Here is a 21,705-nt window from a genome sequence, read left to right on the forward strand (position 1 = left end):
TCCGGTGGCAATTGTTAAAAATACGCAAATTTGTGCAGAAAAATTCCTGGACTCTTCCCCAGGAGATTCAGGAGATGGGTTCCAGGAATCTGCATTTTCAACAAATGTTCCAAGTTATTTTGTTTGATTAGGCAGGGGAACAATGGCATAAAGAATAAGCACCACAGGAAGGTCCAATGTACTCTATCTGATTTCATGGCCTTAAAAAAGTGAGGGAGAAGCTGGAGAAAGAGGGAAATTAGGTGAGAGCTGACCACAGGGAGATATGTCAGGGCTTTGTAGAGAACTGAATAGTATGTAGATTGACATAATTTATAAAAACTGACTTTCCTAAGTAAAATGTACTTAAATAAATTTGCACAAATAATTCTAGCATACGTACAAATAAATATGATATATATTTTACAAAAGGGGGGAGTCCTAGAGAAAACTGACTTATACCTGTTTCCTTCTTGGAAAGTATCTAAGAAATAAAAAATCTTTACAATCAATTTCCTGACCTCTTCATATTCCAAATAACACTAAGCGTCATTAGCCTGCCCTTCACACCTCAAGACGAAATAGAAGCCACCCAAGAGTTTTCACTTCCTGAAAAAGACCTTCCTCCTCCAAGGACATGCCACTTCTTGCCAGGGTGAATAAAGCTGGAGGAATAAAGAATGCTCACTCTTCTTGGAGTCACCTCACAGGATGCGAGCTTTTCATTTCTTGTCATCACTGATTCGACCTAAAAATTCCCAGCTCTCCTCTCTCCCTCCCTCTCTGCTGCTTTCACCACCCTATGAGGAGTGTCCTGCCTGGGGAGAATCCCACATCCATTCTCAGGGAAGCAACCAGAGGAGATCCAGTTCACCGAGCACTTGTATAGTACCCGGGCTACAAAATTCTCACAGATGGCATGTGACTTCCTCCGTAAGCCTGTGAGATAGGTTGTGTTCCAGCCATTGTGAAAACAAAGGAGATCTTCCTGAGAGGGGTCAAGACAGTTTGCCCAGTTTTGTAAGTGGCAGAGCAGGCGCAGGGACCCAGCCTCTGACTCCAAAGCTCATGCTTTCTCTCTACTTACACAACAGTCATGTTTGGCCAGAGTGAATTTCACATCACTGGCCAAACCTGCCAGCCCACAACTAATATCAAACGTGCAGAACCCCAAAATACATATTTGGGGGGAATACCTAAGGGCAGCCTCACCTGTTGGAGGTGATCCAGGAAAAGACACATTTTTGGTTGGTGTCAATCGACATCTCATTGTGTTTTAGAAATCGCTGCTGGTGCTCAAAGGCACGGATAACAGACAAACCAGACACCGTCTCACTGAAGTGAGAGTAGACTGGGGACCTCGTGACAGAGTCCAGTCGTCTCAGCTGGCGAGAAGTGGCCACGTAAAATATCTGGAGCCAAAAAAGTAAAGAACCAGTCATGCAATCACGTCACATATGCTGGACCTCTTCCTTCATGGCCAGGACCCAACATTCTTTACATGGAGGTCACAGCCCACATCTGAATGGAGAAGAGGCCTTAGGTCTCATCTTTGACTAGAGGAGTGATGAGAGAGGCTCAGAGGAAGAGGATGGTGGGAAGAGCTGGGGCTGGTGGAGAACAGAGCAACTTGAAAGTAAGGGCACGATACCATAGCCCTAGAGGTTTGAATTTTCCAGCCACGTAAGTTTTGTCAGCCTAATCCATATGCTCCCCAAGAACCTGCACACATTGTCTAAATAACATTTTTATAGTAGTTAGAAAAATGGTCTCCAAAAGGATTTGATAAATGCAGCTGGGAACGGAGGGGTGTGGAAAGTGGAGATGGGCAACATATGGCCCGAGAAAGGTATGCTGAGGTTTGGATAAAAACTGAATAGAATCATGTAAGTGACCAAGACTGTGCTTTGATGGCGTATGAAGGTAAAGATCACTCTGGAGGTGTGTGGAATGTTGAGGGTCTAAGAACTGGAACTGGATGTCACACAAGTGCAGGCAGGCTGTCCGAGATGTGAAGGCTTAGTGGGAGGTTCAGTGGAATGGGATAGTGGTGCTACTAGATTCCAAGAGGATTTGCTGAGACCAGGGAAGAGCTGGGTATTTGAGAGTCAGAATTCAAAATGTTACACCTGGAAGTTTCCTCAAGTATCCTGCCTCTGTTCATTGGTTTGTTACTAACAGAGATGACAATGTACCTGAGGAACTCAACACAAACACCAGGGGGTGTCACCTTACCAGGGGCCACAAGGCTGCCCTTGGCTTCAGAATTGTTTTCTCAAGGCTCACAGTTCATCCTGAAGATAACAGTGGGACAGAACTTCTATCCACAGCTTCCCTCTCCTCATCAGGTTTTTATCATGAAGCCCCTTCCACTTGCTCCAGTTTTCCTGTGAGGGTTGGCTCTCAAGCAACGTGTGTCCTCAACACACTGGAATTGAGTCTAGGCCATCTACAGACACCCCAGTGGAAGGAGAACTTCCCTGAAGTGAAAAGAGACTGAGCCCCTGCTGAGACATCTCCAAGGAGATAAGCCTGAGTCAACCAGGGAAGTAGCCACAGCACAGCTCTTCTAGAAGCAACCAATGACCTAGCCACTGTGAAGGGTCTTACTGAGCTTCAAGACTTTATCTAGAGCCAACCTCAAAGTAGTCTTGGATCCACATGTAAATCTGCCCCATGTAAACTTGTAGGGGGGCAGCAGTTAAGGTGAGATTTGCTGTCAACCCGCACCCATCAGGGCTGACCCTTCAGCTTCAGGGAGTGGCCCAGGGGCTCCTTGGTATGTTAATATATGGCTCAGTGACAAAGATGCTGGAGAGGAGAGAGTAACTAGCAAGAAAGAAAAGAGTCTCAGGAAGGAGCTTGGGCTCTTGTAAGTAGAGAGAAAAGGAAACCTAGCCGTTTCCAAACCTACCTGAACAGACACATAAATGATGCCAAGCGGAATGATGATGACAACAAAGACTGGCGTGGCCAGGCAGATCATGACAAGGGTGCTAATTATGCCCAGGAAGCACAAAAGCCAGCTGCGCAAAGACACGGGAAGGGTATCATCCACTGTGGAAATATCCTAGGGACACATAAGGAGAGACAGTGTGCTAATGAGTTCCTATGACATTTTACATCTTCTTGGTTCTGGCAGGGAATTTGCTCAGTTCTGGGTTCCCAGTAACTCCTTCATTTAATCATGTCATGGTTTTCATTTGCAGTACACTGTTCTGCTCACCCCAATAACCAAGCTCATTTTTGTAATTTCCTCATCTTTCTAAATCCCTCCAAACAAATTTGGCAGTCATCCTTCACCTTTTTCAATAGAGTTGGTGATAGAATTTCACTCTTCTCAGTGAAATTTCCATTTTTCAAATTTATATAACTACTGTAAGCTAACAGAGCCTTACAGGTAAATCCTCCTATACCTGAGCCAATTCAATTATTCTAACTTTACACAGGTTCTAATTCTGCTGATTACCTAGAACAGAGACTGGCACATAACATGTTTAATAAATAATTGTTTGGAGGCTCCAGTCAACAAGCTCTGTCACCCACCACTGAATGAAGAACCATCTTCTGCGTGGGAAGTTATTTCCTCTGCTGAGCATAGAGCTCTTTGCAGGAGTGAGGTGGAGACTTAATGTGATCCGTGCCTGGCCACTATTCTAACCAAGGAACCCACAGATGATGGGTGGGTCTTAATCACCATAGTGCTTACATATCATATCAAATAAATGAGCAAATGGATGGTATGATGGATGGATGGATGGATGGACGGACGGATGGATGGATGGATGGGTTTGGTACACACAGGAAGCCTTGCTTATATTTTGAGTTTCCTTTGCCTTAATTTTTAGATTATGTTAATTCTAGGATTAATAATATGTGAGTATCAAGGTAAACCCAAATTATCTCTGGAGTATTCCAAACTGGGTAAGAGAAAACAGTTTCCTAGGGAGCCCTGAATAGTGGATGACTCCTGAGTCTAATTTATCCTTCCCAAAGTCATATCAGAATGCGAATAACTGTATGTCCAGGGTTGACAGAAAAAAAGAAATCCCCACAGCTATTAGTTCTGTGCAGACTTTTGACCCTGACCTCGCACAAAATCTCCATCTTTCTTCCTCCACCCTTACCTTCATCTCTTAAGGGCTCAGTCATCAGCTCCAGAGGACACTAGACTTCACTTTCCTTTATGATCTGATCCATCTCCCCCCCAAAAAGTCACCATATAATTAATGACAGTTTCCTTTTTCATGCAAAAGCAGGTAGCAAAATATGACAGTTGCCTAAGTAACTCACAGTAAGATCTCTATGTTTTCTTTTTCAGAAGATTATATCAGAAAAGAGTGTACGATCTTTGCAAAACTTCCGTGGGAAATCTCCATATCCAAAATTGGGTACTTTTTAAGGTCCTATTAAAGAGCAGGAAGCCCATTTAAGTTGTCACCAATGGCATCACACCCACCATTTTTGTTCCAGAGGGAGGTGATAAGTGAGGGCCTGTCCACTTTTGAAGCAATCACCTTGTCCCCAGAACCTGGCTTGGGCTGTGAGCTGGACTTTGTGTCTGCTCCAAGACCAAACAAATCAGAGTTCAAGCTGCTTAGATACCTTTTATTTTTTTTTAAATGTGTGCCTTCTTCTAAAAACAGAGAACTGAAGACTCTGTTGGTGATGGTTGAATATTACACTGAATTGTCTGGTTTCCTCTGTTCCTGAAATATCCATCTCATATTCGCTAAAAATCAGTGGATTCGGTCTGGCCCATGGAAGAGAGCTGTCTATGATCATAACATTTATTGAGCATCCCAAAGCCTAGTACAGTCCTTGGCTCATAGAAGGCACTCAATAAATGTTGAATGAATGAATGCCGAGGGTTCCAGGATATATAGTAGATGGAGACAATGTTTCAGAACCCCATTAAAATCGTAGGTGGCTCTCTTCCACAATCCAGATCTCATTTACTTTTTTTTTTTTTCATTTACTTATTTTTAAAGCATCAAAGATGGGAGCTTCAGGAATGGAGGCAGCGACCAAGCAAAGGGTTATCCTGCTGTCCCTTTTACTCAGTCACAACCAGTGGTGGTATTTTCACTTGGTTTTTTCTCTCCTCAGAAAAATCCTTCACATCCTGCTTCTACTGCCACCCACCTACCCTAGATCCCCACCATCTCCCTGGCTAACTTCTATGATTTAAGTGTCACCTTTCCTGACATTTCCCACCCTCAGTCACTGAGGCTGAGCTGGTACCACTTTTCTCTGTCCCTCTTTTGGACTCCTGGAATGCTACTGTACACACGGTGGTTATTGGTTTTCCCGTATTCTATCCTAGCCCTTTATTTCCTTGGCCATCTCCCTCACTAGATGGTGAGCTACTTAAAGAGCCAGAGCTGTTCATCCCTATACCCCCAGGATCCTTGGGACCTCAGACAAGTACTCAAGAAACATCTGCATACTGAGTGGACAAAAGCACAGGAACTGCACAGTGTTGCCTAGGGGCACATGGGAATTCTTTCTGTCAGAAACGGAAAGATCCTGAGCACTTAAATACCTCTTACAGTCCTTGAGATACTTACACCAGCAAACCTGTTCACAATCCGACCTGTGGGTGTTGTGTCAAAAAAACTCATGGGTGCTCGAAGGATATTGCTTAGTAATTGCTTGTGAAGGATGCTTGATGCATGGGTGGAACCATGGACACTCCAGAGATTTGATATGAGCACGAATACACCTAGAAATGGAACCAGTTTAGTCAGCACCAGGCACAGGGATCCCTGAAGACTTATACCAAGGACATAATGGCAAACTCTTCTGAGGCCAGGCAAAGTACATGGACCTAGCAGATTCTCTAAGAGATGGCTTTTGTAGCCATCACACATACCTTGTGCTAATCCCAGAGCTCCATAGACGCCAACTCTCAGGTCCCTCTGAGAGGCTGGATAGTTGGTGCTATTGAAGATTGTAGAGTCTCTGGTCCAAGCACTGAGCCAGAGGTTTGATCCAATAAAAGCCACAGAATAAAGCACAAGCCCAAAGATGATGAAGAACATCGAATGCCACCCTATTGCTTGTAGGTATTTCAGGTAGATGGACAACTTCACCTGCAAAATCCCCATGTCAACATTAGAATTCCTAATGGATTTTGGTAAGGAATTACCTAAAATGCCAATCCTAGGGGGAGTGCAGTCTCTTAGAAAAGTGGATAGCAGGTAGCAACATTTGCTAGTCTGTGATCACCATTTCTGCACTGGGCCAGGATAATAATGCTGAGATATAATGCAGGGTAAACAGCCATCAGGATAATTAATGAGCCTCTAGGTGCAATGAAGAGGGGAAGGTATAAAAATAGAGTAAGAATGATGAATCTATACCACAGACATTAGTAAAACAAATTCCAAGGTCAAAGTTAAGACCTTAAATTTAAGACCTTGGCTTTAAGTTTTCTTACTTTGAATTGTGTAATAGGAAATTGATACACTGGTGTTCTCTGACTCCCAAAAGGTTCGATCCAATAAAAGCCACAGAACAGAGCACTTTTGTTGTTTTCACCACATCAGAATGGAATCAAACACTCATAAAGTGTGGTATGAGGATATTCATAGGAAACATGTCATTCTTCATGGAAATACGATTTCATAAAAAGTCCAGAGCCTCTGCTAACATTTCAATGATAAATTTAAAGACCTGCAAACCACGTTTAAGATACATCCCTCTGTAGATATGTATTTATGTCATGAAACTTTAAAATGTTTGAATCCCAAGCTTTGTATCACTTCTAATGATACTTTTTACTGTGATGTTCACCTTTCCAGTTTGTACAAATTCCTTCTTAATTAGTTTTTGTCCTTTGACTACTTCTTCCTCCTCATTCAGGATATTTGCCTTCCGAGTTTTCAAGGAGTCTTTTAAGGACTTCAGACGCCTGCTGTTGGACCTAGAACTGAGAGACTGAGATGCAGGGGATGCTTTCCTGAGCATGCAGGTGCATCCCAAGGGTTTTCCTGCAAGCAGATATCACAGTCGCTCTGCTTGCCTCCAAGTGCATTTCAGAGCGGACAGCCATGGGGGGAACACACCACCTCCACCCTCCTCCCCATGCAAGGAAACAAAGGAAGAGCTGGGAGTGTCCATGGTGTCCACTCCCTTAGGAAAAGTCCACAGAGAATAGCAGAATGATCAAGTGGATCTATGGGAGTGATGGGGGCTGCCTGCTCAATAGATGACCAACCTGCGGCTAAGTGTTCGATGAAAGCTGTTCTCTCTTTTCATGGACAAGGAGGCCACATCCTCAGGGATTTCCTCCACACTGGGCATCAGCCCACAGTCATCTTCTTCTTCACTGTCCTCATTGACTAGGAGACACATCAAAGGTTAGAGAGAGAGCTGCATAGAGCTCTCAGAGCTCTATGAAGAAAGAGAAGTCTTTTCTGATCTTGTTGGACCCCAACCCAATGTCTGATGTCCTCGTAAAAAGGGGAAATTTGGACACAGAAATGCACATAAGGGAGAACACCATGTGAAGATGAAGGTGGAGACTGATGGGATGTGTCTACAGCCAAGAATGCCAAAGACTGCCAGCAAACCACCAGAAGCTAGGAGAGAGACCTGGAACAGATCCTTCCCTATCGCCTTCAGAAGGAACCAATCTTGCTGACACCTTGATTTTGGACTTCTAGCCTCTAGAACTGTGAGACAATAAATTTCTGTTGTTTAAGCCCCCAGTTTGTAAGGTTTTGTTATGGCAGCTAATTAGGAAATACACAGAGTCAATACTGATACAGGTTACCTTGCCCTCCTGCCCTTCCCTTTATTCTGCCATCTTGTGGTCTGTACCTTGAGCCCCAGAACCAACACAGCACCATGCCAGGCACTGGGGCTTACATCACTTCTCAGAAATGGCCTAGTAATGTTTACAAGAACAAGGGTTTAATGAGCTATTTTGCAAACTGTCTTTTGTACACAAAAGATAGGATTTTTCAAAGGGGCCGTCTACCCATGGGGGTTTATAACAGAACTCAGAAACTCAGATCCAGGCAAATCAGAAAAAAAAGTTTAGAATTAGTACGAGAAAACTGTCCAGGTTACAGTGATGAGGTTGCCTGAGCAGTGACTCTGGGAGATCCAGCATCAGACACTGCCCTTTGCCTGAGACCTTCACTCCCCAGGCAGGTGCTTTTTGTTTTCTCCAGGCCAGTCCCTGGAGCACATAAAGAATGATGGGAAGTTCTGACCCTTCCCGTCCCGCTGGTACCCCTGACCTACTTCCCGGGGCTGGCTCCCAGTCCCATAGCCCACACCATCCTATTCTTTGTTCCTGCTCTGTGCTGCCAATGCTTATAGACTTCATGGTTTAGGCTTTTCTGACTCTTGTAGTTTTAAACCACTACATGTCCTGACCTCAAGGCCTATATGTGTTCCCACTTGTAGGCTCTGTAGTTATTGCCTCTTCTGACTGACTTCTGGAATGTCCCCTGTACCCTCCAGACCTTGCTTTCTCAGTCCTGACCTGCTGACGACTGCTACCTGATGCAGATACCCAGAGCTGCGCACATGACTGCTGCTGAGAGGTTCTTAGGAAGAGCCCCAGGGAACTGAAGCCAATCGGTGACCCCAGGGGTAGTGGTGTTGGGCAGAGGCTATTCCTGGGACACACTGTGAGACTATGCAACTGCCATCATTTTTTTCTGGTGCAAACCACTCGGTGGTTTTTGGTGTACTAGTCAAGATCCCTTTGTTAGGGCTTAACAATTTAGCGGCACACTATTAGTACCGGGTATCATGAAGGTGTTCAGAAAATGATTTTAATGGATTTAGGGTAGATGGGGTGGGATGTGACTAGTCAGGGCATTCCCTGAAAGGGGGCCCCTTGTGCCACTGGTGTGTCTCCTGTAAGAGCTGATCACCACAAACCTCTAGTTGCCTTCTTCAGAGTGCCCTCTGCATGTCACAGACCAGATGAGCAGGGTAACCCCCAGTTTGGCTCAGATATAAAAAGTTTTTATGTTTGTATTTCTTTATAGAGACACAGAACATAGATTTTAGAGCTCTGGATAATTCACTTCCAAGTCTAGTGCACTGGATACTGAACAGATCAGGAGGTAAACAGTGATGTTTACTACTCCTCCCTCTCCCACACCCAAGTGCTATCCTGCTCCAGTCCTCTTCACATACCTGTGGCCTCGTCTTCAGGACCCGTCTGTTTCATGAATGTCTTCAGATTCTTAGCAAACGATCCTTTCTTGGCCAGCAGAGTGCTGTAGGACCCCTTCTCTAAGATGGTGCCGTTCCCCATAACCACAATCTCATCCACGTGGGGAAGAAAGTGAATGCTGTGTGTCACCAAGAGTCGAGTCTGTAAAAATGACAGTAAGTTGACCCTCTGTCCACTACCTTCCTTAGCTTACTCTTAAAAAGGAAAAAAAAAAAAAAGATTTACTGTGGGGCTTTGCTTCAAAATATGGCCCTGATCACTTGCCCTCTTACTTTCTCTTTGCTTCCCAGCATCTTATCCTAACCTAACACACGACCTGACCCCCGTGTGTAAGATGAGACTCCTGTCATCATGGGTATATTCATAGTTATTTTCCTGGAGTGGCAGTGAGCTTTGCACACATTTTCCTCCAGCCTCCAGGGTAGCTAAGAGCTGGGCTTAGGAATGTCACCTGAGATCAAGAGCTATCAATACAACTAAGGCATGCAAAACTAACTGCCCCTCTCACTAAACAGCGAACCAACTGAACTAACAAGAACTGCCCAGATTCTTTTAGCATGTTAGACACACTGCGGGGCAAGAAATTTTGTCTTTGGCCCAGGCCCTCCCCAATGTGGAAGACTTGGCATCCCTTGTATTCCTGTCTATTTATGGACCACATTGACTCCTGAATCAGGGACTCCACTCAGAGAAAGACAAACACTCATGGATCAGTAATGAGGCTCAGATAGGGGCCATGGGGTTGAGATGGGCCTCTGGAGAGACAGTCCAAGCCCACTGCCTTTACAGGCACTAGGTCCCTCTTACCAGGAAGACTCAGGAGATGCTCATCCTTCAAGTCTCAGCTCAAGCCCAACTCTCCTGGTAGCCTTTCCTGAGTCCTCAGGCAAGAACTAGGTATTCCTCCAATGTTTCCACTGTAGTTTGTATAGACTGCCATTAAACTAATCCCTGTGTCATATTATTGTTTGCTTTTTGGTGTATCTGCCAATTAGACAGTAAGTTACTTGAGAGCAGGGACAAGACCTTACCATCTGTGCACTGCCAGTCTTTGCAAAGAACCAGGTACAGGGTGGGTATTTAGTTCATGAAAGAACAGAGCCAATTAGCCTAAGAACAGAAGCTAGGACCAGGAATAGGAGGGAGAGTGAGTTCCTGTCGACTCACTGATCCAAGAGAGAGGCAAAAGGCCTCAGTGGGATACTAGCTCACCCTCTGATGGGCAGCTCTCAAAAAATCTTGAAGGGAGGCCAAATACAGATGGCATGCTGATAGCTCGCACTCTACACTTGCTGCTGGTGAGGAGCATATTCAAACCCTCAAGGGGCTCTGTCAGCCCCTCTCCCACTCAGCCCACTGTGCTAACTTGCCTATGGTAAGGAAAGCCCATGACTCTAGTGACTTGCTCTGGCCACTTCATCAGTACTATCTCACAGGGCATTGTGAGACTCAAATGAGACAGCAATCAAAATGCTTAGCACATGCCTAGGACATAATAAATACTCAGAAAATGTAAGCTTTATTTCTATATTCAGGTCGGGTCATCCTTTCTAGGCACAGTGCTCCTACATCCTGCCGGAGTTTTAGGGAAATGCCTTCTTAGAGTATAGCTCTAATACTTGCAGGATGACCTGTGTCCCACCAGCAAGGTAAACTGTTGGGTCCTCTAGGGTGTTTTCTAACATCAACCAATTCTCTGAGTGTCCAGCAATTCAATTTCAATTCTGACACTAGCTACCCAGAATTAGCACAAACCCCACAGCTTAAAGGCTCAGTCCCACAAGACTGCCCTGACTTCAGATGCTGGCCCAAAGTCTTGGACCACCCATACTTCTGATCAACTAGCTATAAATTGAAGACTCTCATGGCCCCCTCCTCAGGTTTGATAATTTGCTAGAATGGCTCATAAACCCCAGGAAAATACTTTACTTACTGTTTACCAGTTTATTTCAAAGTATACAACTCAGGAACAGTGAAATGGAAGAGCTGAATAGGGCAAGGTCTGGGTGGGGGGAGGTGCTTGTGCAAAATTTCCATGCTCTCATGAGGTGTGCCACCCTCCCAGCACCTTAATGTTCTCACCAACCCAGCAGCTCTCTGAATCTTCTCATTCAAGAATTTTTATATCCCAATCTCCAGCCCATCCTCCCCTCCCCAGAGGTTGGTGAGTGGGACTGAAAGTTCCAACCTTCCCATCACTTGGTCTTTCTGAGGAACAGCCTTGTCCAGAGGCTGCCTAAGGGCCCCTCCCTAAATCACTAATTTAGCATAAACTCAGGTGTGACCTAACGGGGCTCATTATGAAAAGCAGAAGACACTCCTAGTGTCACTCAGTAAGTTCTAAGGGTGAGGAGCTCTATGCCAAGAACTAGTGACAAAGACCAAATATATTTATGATACCACATAACCACATATCTCAAAGGACCTTCTATCATAATCAGTCATCCTAAGAGGCTCAGTGTCGGAGCCAGAGAATACAGCTCAAATTAGCCAGTCCATACGTAAGCTATGACCTCAAGATGGAAGCCCTCACTGGGTGGTCTCCTGAAAGACAAGTCCAACCCTGTATCTCCTCAGCAGCCCAGGGGGGCAGGTGAATAAGGAAATCTGCTTCAGGACCCAGCAGTCCTAAGAGATATGTGCCCCTCCTCATGTCTTCATCACTTTAATTTCTCACCTTGCCTTTCAACAAGCCACTGGGACCCAAGACCTTATTGAAAATATGTTTTCCTACATGAGCATCCACGGCTGATAGGGGGTCATCCAGAATATAGATGTCTGTATTTTGATAGGTAGCTCGGGCCAGGCTGATCCGCTGCTTCTGACCCCCACTGAGATTTATACCCTGAAGAAGAAAATAATTTCTATTAAGTACTGAAACCAAGTCCCCCTAAAGTTGAGTTCCTCTATTGAATTTATGATTCACATCGCTACTAAAAGTCGATTCCCTTTCTTGTCCCACACCTGTTCCCCTCAAGATGGAGGAGCATCAATGAAAAGGGGGGACTGAAAGCAAGCAGAACTCTGCGAGGCCCTCCTGGGTACCAAAGCCCCTCTGTGTTCTTGTTTCTTGTTGTAGAAAAAAGCTTTAGTCTCCTAGGCCTTCCCTGAGTTCTAAAGAGCAGGCTCAAGCAGTTACTCATAGGGAAGTGCAGGAATGCAGAAACAAGGGAAAAACAATCAAGAAACCACAGTTCAGCAATAAAACAGAGTCCTAGTTCCTCCTCAAGGGGTGTATGTAACAATCTTGACACATTTTTTGAATTGTTCTGCAGAAACTAAGATTCTCACCCCGGTGGAAGATGGTAATTACATGCTAACCACAAGCACTTAGACCTCAAAGTGGCTGGAACCAGAAAGTTGATGATTAAAAAAAAAGATTCCCGAAACACCACCCTGTTACTTTACCACCAACCAGTTAGAAGAAAGTCCACAAGCTGCAACCCTCACCCCAAATGTTGCCTTTAAAAACCCTTCCCTGAAAGCCACTGAGGAGTTTGGGTCTTTTGAGCATGAGCTGCCCATTCTCCTTGCTGCACCCTGCAATAAACACTGTAATTTCCTTCACTGCAACCCGCTGTCAGTAGATTGGCTTTGCTGCAATGTGGGTGACTGGACCCAAATTTGGTTCAGTAACGTAATTCCTTTATACAAATAAGCATCTTTGATTCAAATAAATACTTTAGGCCTAATAATTAAAAGTGTGCCCAACTTACCATTTTGTATCATGTAATTTACTTATTTTCTTGTTGCTGTTGCTTCCAGCCCCATGAGAATGTAGAATTTACCAAGGTAGATTTTCTTTATTTTGTTTGTGGATGTAACTCCAGCATTTAAAACAGTGTCTGGCACATAGTGGTACTCAATAAATGTATGCTGAATTAGTGAACAAAATCACTCTAGAGCTATATCTTCACTAGTCATCTAACATCTCAAGATCCTTCCCCAAAAGACTGCTATTTCATTTTTAGTAATAGAGAAAGAGGATTAAAACATCCTAGATATGTAGTAATCAGGGATTTCTAAACAAATTATGCTACATCCATATAATGAATATAGTAATTCATTAAAAATTAATTTTTAAAAAGGACATTTAATAACATGAGAAAATAATACATACTAAATTTGTAAATGTTCAAAGCAGATAAGAACCCTACTCTGGCCCTCACTAGTATACAGAATAGGGTTAGGACAACTAGGCTCTGGTCTACTTCTGCCCCTCCACCTGTGGGGTCAACCTTGGATCCGCCGCTGGCTAGTTAACCTCTGAGGTCCTAGTCTCATCATCTTTCCTTTAGATTTACACAATTCCTATATTTGCTTCCAGTAACAAAATTTTAAATTTCTGAGTTATTTGCACAAAATATTGTGCAAACTCCTCTATTTTCTGGTGTTTGTTCCAGACTTGGCTACCAAAATTGGTCAACTATTTTGTTGCCATGTGCTTCTTCACCATCCTCACTCTTTTTCTTCACTGTTTCTTCACCCTTCAAGGTGACCCCTTGGTGTCCCAAATACCTTCTCTCCAATCTCAGCCAGGTCTCCTCCAGGCAGCACTTCCAAGTCTGGGAGGAGGGCACAGGCCTCCAGAACTTGCTGGTATTTCTTTTCATCCAGCTCTGCTCCAAAAAGGATGTTGTCCTTTATGGTACCATTCTGAATCCAAGACTGCTGTGGGACGTAGGCTATAGTGCCCTAGATGGGAAGGATTAGACCATGTGACAGTTTTGTACCTCTGGAAAAGCAGGATTGAAGAAGGGGGTGGCAGGAGGTGGGAGGAACAAATGGAACTTAGATCTGAAAAGGGTATATGTCAGGCTGGCTGAGCACATGCTATTTATAAATTACATCAACCAGAGAGAAAGATTCAATATCCTATTCATCACTTAACGTCTCCTTTTTTGGACTATCACTCTCTAGCTATGATCTAAAAATTGGTGCATGAATGCATATGTTGCTTCCAGAACAGGGTTTTAGACCCCAGTGAGGTTACTAGGACCAGCAGAGGGCTGACACTGTTGGGGAATGGGATAGATGACATCCTAGCAAGCAAGAACTAAGAGACTGACATTTGGGCACCAGGCTGATACATGAAGCAGATCATGTCAAAGGAGAGATGGAGCCTGACAAACGCCTCTGTGTAAGGACAAACTCAGTTATGACTTAGTAAGAAAATGCTTCCTGAGAGGAGCTCAGAGACAGAATTAAATCTATAGAGTCTACTCTGCTATACTGCGTGCTTATTTAATGCAAATTATTTCCTTAGTAAATCAGGGAATAATGTCAGTGTAATGTGGAAGAAATGTTAGTTCTTAAAATTTTTCCAAGCATGTCTGTGAAAGCAATTAGGGGCAAGCTTTCTTACTAAAAACAAAGGCTTAGCAATATATGAAGATCTTAAGAAGAAAAGCTAAAAATCCATAGACATGCCTCTTTTTGGTGTAAGTAGTGGCTCATTAAATGATTCCAAGTACCTATAATTTGCCCTAAATTTAGCTCTCAGGGGAAGCTGAGAGTGCTGATAAAGATGCCATGAAAACATTTTTTCTCTATTTAAAGTAATCATAATTGATGATGTCTGTATCCTATGTCATATTTTTGTATTGGAAGCAAATGTCCTAAACTCCAACCTCTCAAAGGAGGAGGCGAGAGGCCCAGAACTAATTGTGAAGCTGGGTGCAATTATCAGTAGAGGTTTTACAGGGTTATCGTTTTTATGATTATTGTTGTTACTGCTTTTGTTGGTACCTTGGTTTTTCAGAATCTATACTGTTCTAGTTCTTTCCCCCAGGTCTTGTTATTTTTATTGTATGGTTTTGCAGAACTTGAGGTTTTCAGAAACATAGATATAGTAGAATTGCCTATACTTTGAAAGAAGACAGCGCTATTCAATAGTTTTCAAACTTCAGGACACATATGAGAATTACCTGGGAGAGGAGGTTAAAATGGGAGGGGAGGGTATAGCTCAAGTGGTAGAGCACATCCTTAGCATGCATGATGTCCTGGGTTCAATCCCCAGTACTTCCTCTAAGAATGAATAAATAAGTAAATCTAATTACCTATCCCCACCAAAAAAAAAATCACTTGGGGAGCTTATTAAAAATGCAGGTTTTTAGAATCTACACCAAAATCTGATTATGTATGTGGGGTGGGGCAAAGAATCTACAATTTACAAGTCTCCCAGATGTCTCCACAACCTCACCTACAGAAATAAGACAGGAGTAGTTATCAGATTCTAGGCCATCCTCCCAATGAGAAAGCAGCACTGAGAGACCCACATCTGAGTGCCAGCATCCTCCTCACCTTGATGGTGATGTTCCCGTGGATATTTTCCATTTCTCCCAACATGGCTGACATCAAGGAGGATTTCCCAGAGCCCACAGTGCCCACTATAGCCACCAACTGGCCTGGCATAATGTCCAGATTCACGCTGAAAGAAAGAAGTATACTTGAAGGAGATGAGGAGAGTTATTCAAGAGTAGCTCAAGCCACTCCTTAGGTGAGAAGTCTAGTATAGGGGATTTTCCCTCAAGACTGGAACGTTTGCCCTGATATACAAGAGTCCAATATATTTCTCTAATGATTTTTTTTTAGCTCTAAGAGGTTACAGTGAGCCCTCATCTGTAAGTTGTTTGTGCCAAATGTGAGTTTCCACTAGAAAAATTATTTTAGAATCAACATGGTACCATTGAACAAGACCTGAGTTCAAGTCCCAACTCTGCCACTGCTGAGCTGTATGATCTTGGAGAGTCACCTCTTTTGGACTCTCATTTCTAAACTAATGAGGTTGAACAAGATGTTTCCCAAACTTGGCCATCCAATGGAACACTTGCTGAAAGCACAGATTCCCTGTCCCCTCTCCTGGAGGTATGGCTGAGTCTGGCTGGGAGGGGCCCACACTGGGCTAGGCTCCTGGAAACTCTCTGTACTGGCCCTATTATTTGAGTCCCTAGAATGTTAGGAACATGGGGAACTTGTTCACAGGCTTTCTCAACCTGCCCATTGAACCGGTTTCCTTCTAGACTTACATTGCTAGCAAAGTGGGAGCTATGTCCACTTTCCTCTTTGCAAAGTGAGACTTCCTGGTTGGGAGGGTTCAGAGGCGGAGCTTCTGGCCTGACACCTGCTGGGGCAAGCTCCAGAATCCATGTTAAAGGATGTAGGAATAGGACAGAAGAGTGGAAAGTCCTGGGTGTAGCAGGGAGAGGATTAGTTATGCTCAGTTGTGAAGAAAAAGATCTGGCCTGCTCAGGCTCCTGGTGTCCTCTGTTGTTCTGTGCTCAGGGGCTGAGTTGGATGCACTGCTACATGTAGAGCTTAAGGAACACATTACATGCAGCAGTGTGGCAAGAAAGGGTTGGCTTAAGGCAGAGGAGGTAGCCTACAGGGTGAAATGTGAGAATGGGTTATGTAGATGAAAAATTCCAGATATGATGTTCTCTGGGCAAAGAAGGTCAATTCTTCTTTGATTCTTCATTCTTCATGAAGAATTCTTCATGATTACTATTCTTCAATGAATAAGTAAACTTAAATTGAGTTCAGGTTCTTGTGTGTATCCTCTACCATACCTAGAGACCCTGACTACCTGCCAACCCTGCACAACCTCCATCCACAGTCTGGACAACCAGTGTCTTCATGGGTTCTCAGCTGGATGTACACTGTCCCACAGTAGGAAAGCAAGGAGGTAGATGCTGTTATAGGGAAGGGGCTCGGGATCTCTGCTGTCAGCTCATCCCTCCATGGGTTTAGCCTGCACTAGGATCTAACTGAACATGTGCACATAGCTCATTTTCCCATGTGTTCTATTACATGAAATTTTCCAACAACAAGACTGGCAAGGAGCATCCTTAAAAAACAGCAAGATGCAAAGGAAGCAACTTACTCTCGGATTGTGACTTCCAAATCGTGGTCCCAGGTAAAGGAGGCCTCAGAAAACTGCACAGCTTTGTCTGTTGAGAAAAAGGCCCCTCTTTAAGTCAGATGTAGGTCCCCAAGTCTGTGCCCTTTCTCAGCCCTTGTGTGCCCTCTCCACTTCCTCCAGCAGAGCCCAAGATCACTTCTGTCATGTGCTGACTCCTAAGCTGGCAAGAGGCAAATGGAAGCTTCTGGGGTGAGACCAAAAGCTGCCTGGATATGAAGTCCTTTTTGATTTAGGAGTCCCAAGCCTGTTGGTAGCCCAGATTCTTGACCTACAGACACTCTGGGTACATTACCGGGCCCTCTGTCGCCTAGTCTCCTGTATAAATTCCACCTCCACATATAAACCCAGCCACTCCCTGCCCTGGATTCCAGATCCACTGTTCACTCTGGCTAAGGATGCTCCACAATCCTTAAACCTTCAGAACCTGTTTGTTCTTTCATTCCCACCTATCTTCCCAATTCCACATGCTTGGCTCCACCCTGACTTCTGTTTTCTAGATCCTTTGCAGGATTCCCTGCTTATCCTCAGAATAGCTGGCCCAGCTTTGCTTGGCAATCTGTTCTAAATGAAAGCATAATTTAAGTAATAACAATATGCATATTATGCAAATATAGGTGCAAGATAAGTCCCCCCTCTTTCTCTCCCCATCAGTTTGCTGCTGCTATGCCCTTGTATATCAAAGTTCTGGCGCCAGCACTGTGAATTAGTTTAGGAAGCACTTTCCAAAATCATTTACCAAAATTGCAGTCATGTCGAATGGCAGATGTGTCCAACTCATCTCCTCCCAAGTACTTCTCTAGCCGTTCTATGGAAACACTGGCCTACAGAAGGACACAAAGGATCTCAAGAATAAAAAATTCAATGACAAGCCCAAGTAGAGAGAGGAGTTTGACTTCATCATCAGCCTTGGATGTGGAAGCAGACAGTCAACCTACCAGACCTCTTGCCCGCAATTTGCAATTTGCCATAGCCGAAACCTCTGGCTTCCCACCCTCCGACCCACACCCCTACAGATTCAGCCACACTTCAGCCCTGGGAGCCATCCCACTCTGAACAGAGGGAAATTAAGATGCTCCATTTCAGCCCCTCAGAAAAACTCACCTGGGAGAGGGGGAGGTCAATTCTACTATTCTCTCTCCAGTCTTTGGACCTAGTTCCAGAAACAGTCTCCAGCTTTCTTCTAAGACAAAACTGTCTGGTTGTGGTGACTGAGCCCCTGGTGTGCTCTTCTCTAACTGAGTTCATACCTTGATGACCCATGCAGTGTCCTAACTGAGCCACTACTAGGATCCTCTGTAGAGGAAGTGGCCATAGAACCACAGTGGACGTTGCACACCTCCACATAGGTCAAGCTTAAATTGCAGTTGACCTAAGCATTGGTAGAAAACCCTGTGGTCCTCCTGGAACAGGTGAACTCTGGAGGATTTACAGGAATGTTTCTCATTTGCCTCCCTTCCAGGAAGGCTGTCATGAGACAGCTTCTCACCACCACCTGCGTTCTGATGAAATATACTTTCTGCCTTGCCCCCTCCTTGGAGTGCAACTGCAGGCTATAAAACTTCTAAGCTGTTTCATGGATCAGCTCCTAGAAACAGAGTGCCTCACTGCCCATGCTTCATGGTCACCTGGCCCCTTTTTACTCAGGGAGAAGGACACAAAGGGTCCCCTTTGCTGATCTTGCTTTTGCTATGTGTTAAACCATCTGAATTTAAAAAGAGCATGTAATTTCTTTATCAGCCAAATCTATCAGGCTTCCTTAACACTCTCCAGAACCAGGAGGCCTTCTCCTAAACTCCAGTCCTTCCTATGGCCTGAGCTATCTGAAGCCAACCACCTCTGGGATAAATGCAGGTCACCACACTTTGTCATCCTGGCTGCCTCACCAGTCTGCCACCTGCCCTCTGAATGTCCTCCTGAGGTCTGGTGCCTGGTCCACCTCAGTGACTGTGCTCAGTTTTCAGGACGCATATACTCCCTCTGGCCCAAGGCCTCCTGGACTCCAAACTCATTGTCTGACAGCTTGAGGCTCCTGATTATGTTAGGTTTTAACCCCCGAGGGCTTCACACAGAGAGAAGCCTTTTCTCCCTTTTTGTGCCCTATTTCTCTAATGCTATATAAATACCCCAAGAGCATTGGGAAAATGTGGAGGAAACTGAGCTGGGAAAAGGGCCTAGAAATGTTCTAGGTACCAGAATCATCAATTTCACTAAATGCTCTCACAAGCCTTGTCTCTCTGTGAGATGGATGAGATTGGTATGGTTACATCCTCATTTTACAGTCAGAAAAATTGGGGTTTGGAGACCTTGAATATACTAAGGTCAAACTATTGGTCTCCAGAGACCAAACAAATCTCTCTAGTTTAAAGTTCACCAGCAGAAGCTAGAAATGAGGTATGACAGATCAGTCATTCTATAATATAAGACTTTTAACCAGAGAGAGAGTCAGTTAGCAGTGAGAGTTCCTACCTACCTGGAGCATGGAGGAGATTAACATGGGAAGCATGCTCATAGGAAAGCGCAGGATATTGAAGAGGGTGATGGAGGTGAAGGCCTTTTGTGCATCCAGAATATTATTGCTGTCCACCAGGACATAAACCGAAAATGTGATCACAGACACCTGGAAAAGCAAAGCCAACAGTGATTTATTCCTAAAAGGGATCAAGGAACCTTGTTTTAAGTCTCAGGAACTCAGCACTGTATCAGGCTTGAAGGAGTCTTGGGGAATATCTCAACCTTCCCATGTTACAGATAAGAAATCTGAGCCTGGAAGGGGAGGAAATATCTTGCCTGAGGTCACAAAGTCAATTAATGGCACTGCTGGACCAGAGTTCGGGTCTCCTGGCTCCTGTATCAGGGTTCCTTCCACTACAGATTCATGCAGCCTCCCTGAGAAGATGAGAAGCCTTCCCATGCAAACCATGCCCAGATACCACATTCACGCTGAACCCCCTAGAAACTTGCCCTGCACATCCAGGCCACCAAATTGTGCACAATGGTGAGGCTGGATCTAGGGACATGAGGTAGGAATAGTAGCATGAGAAGCTGAGGAGCGGGACAGAGTTCCCTGGATTTCAAGGTCAGGCTGACAGGTGCTGGGAAATCTATCAAAACAGACCTTCCTCTCCAGGAAGCTGAGCCAGCTCACTGACTCCTGTCACTCACCAGGACTGGAGTTAAGTATAATAGAAATATTATCACAGACTGCAAACGCCCGAACATCAGCAGATTTTTTAGCTCTTTCTTCCGAATATCATAGACTTGGTTTTTGAACGAAGGTTCCCAGGTGAAATATTTCAGGATCTAATAGGATAGAAGAGAGCACAGCTCACACTGTTGCCCCCAAAGGACATCAGGTACATCTCATCCACCCAGGTTTCATGATATGCTCCCCCAAATTGGGGAAGTAGAAATCCAGATTATAAAGTGCGATTACAAAAAGGTAGCTTGTGTTTGTTGACAACCTCCTATGTACAACACGTTTTATGCTCATTATCTTACTTAATCCTAATAACAACCGAAGTGTGACCAACGGTTCCAGTTTGCCCAGGACTAAAGGGTTGCCCAGGACATGGGGCTTTCAGTGCTAAAGCCAGAAAGTTCTGAGCAAATCAGGAAGAGTTAGCCGCTTACTCTTCTAGAATTATTGTATCCATTTTAACAATATGGAAACAGGCTGAGAGTGGCTAGGTAACTTGCCCAAAGTCACCACACTAGCAAGTGGTAGAGCTGAGACTCAAAACCAGGTCTATCTTTTCATTTTGCCACATTAGCAAGAAGGCATATCAGAGCCCTGTGTGGAGAAGTATCAGGATGTTCAAAGGGGCTATTTCATTTTCAAGAGGTTTAGGGTAATATTAAAATCCATGAATTCAAAACAACATATATATTTTACAAAGAACTTACTGGTCACCTTTGAAGGATGAAATGCATTATTTTGAAAGCTGGTAAGGAGAGGAAAGAAGCATGCATTTATCCTGCCTATCCTGTACAAACTTTATTCTAGGGTAACCAGCTAGTTCATTGAGATCATTCTTCATCATAGAATTCCAGCTAATCAATGCCAAAGGAATAATAGAATTAAAAGATCACTTTTTTGCAACTATTAAGGAAATAATAGACCAGGGCAAGGATCATCAGTGGCTGCTAAAACTTTTATGACAGTAGTTTTCAACCTTGGCTGCATATTAGAATCAATTAGGGAGCTTTAAAAAAATTATATATATATAAAATATATATATATAAAATACATATATTCTCACCCCTAGGGAGTCCAATTTAAATGGTTTAAAGTAGGGACCAAGCCTCAGTGGGTTTTACAAACTTCCCAGGAGATTGAAATGTCCTGCAAGGGCCACAAATCACTGCTCTGGGTGAAAGAATGGTTGGAAACTCAATAAGGGATGAATCAGGCTGACAACGCCTGGACCCCGAACACTCATAGCTAAGTTTGGAAGTACACAACCCTACCTGAAAGTATCCTTGCCTCCTCAACCCCTACCCAAAAACAAAACCCCAAAACCACAAGCCTAATTTGAATCAAGACGCTAGATCTAACTACCAGTTTAAGAGAAACACAGGAGACAAGACAACCTGGTTTCTA

General features: G+C 44.2%; 1 protein-coding gene across 3 annotated transcripts in view; it reads right to left on the minus strand.

Annotated features, from left to right (window-relative positions):
• The window catches only part of ABCC2 (ATP binding cassette subfamily C member 2), a 59,927-nt gene that overhangs the window by 9,488 nt on the left and 28,734 nt on the right, over positions 1 to 21,705 (minus strand). For 2 of the 3 annotated variants that reach the window (XM_074373781.1, XM_010971058.3), the window contains 14 exons: positions 20,268 to 20,405; positions 19,576 to 19,722; positions 17,842 to 17,926; positions 17,067 to 17,133; positions 15,488 to 15,614; positions 13,703 to 13,879; positions 11,862 to 12,029; positions 9,145 to 9,325; positions 7,202 to 7,325; positions 6,778 to 6,913; positions 5,855 to 6,074; positions 5,550 to 5,704; positions 2,894 to 3,049; positions 1,192 to 1,391 (listed from right to left, as the gene is read on the minus strand). In XM_074373781.1, the coding sequence (XP_074229882.1) occupies positions 1,192 to 1,391; positions 2,894 to 3,049; positions 5,550 to 5,704; positions 5,855 to 6,074; positions 6,778 to 6,913; positions 7,202 to 7,325; positions 9,145 to 9,325; positions 11,862 to 12,029; positions 13,703 to 13,879; positions 15,488 to 15,614; positions 17,067 to 17,133; positions 17,842 to 17,926; positions 19,576 to 19,722; positions 20,268 to 20,405 (2,081 nt within the window). The remainder of the gene's footprint in view (positions 1 to 1,191; positions 1,392 to 2,893; positions 3,050 to 5,549; positions 5,705 to 5,854; positions 6,075 to 6,777; positions 6,914 to 7,201; positions 7,326 to 9,144; positions 9,326 to 11,861; positions 12,030 to 13,702; positions 13,880 to 15,487; positions 15,615 to 17,066; positions 17,134 to 17,841; positions 17,927 to 19,575; positions 19,723 to 20,267; positions 20,406 to 21,705) is intronic. The other variant, XM_010971059.3, reaches the window with a different exon arrangement.

Source organism: Camelus bactrianus, chromosome 11 (genome assembly GCF_048773025.1).
Source record: "Camelus bactrianus isolate YW-2024 breed Bactrian camel chromosome 11, ASM4877302v1, whole genome shotgun sequence".
NCBI classification, from domain to species: Eukaryota; Metazoa; Chordata; class Mammalia; order Artiodactyla; family Camelidae; genus Camelus; species Camelus bactrianus.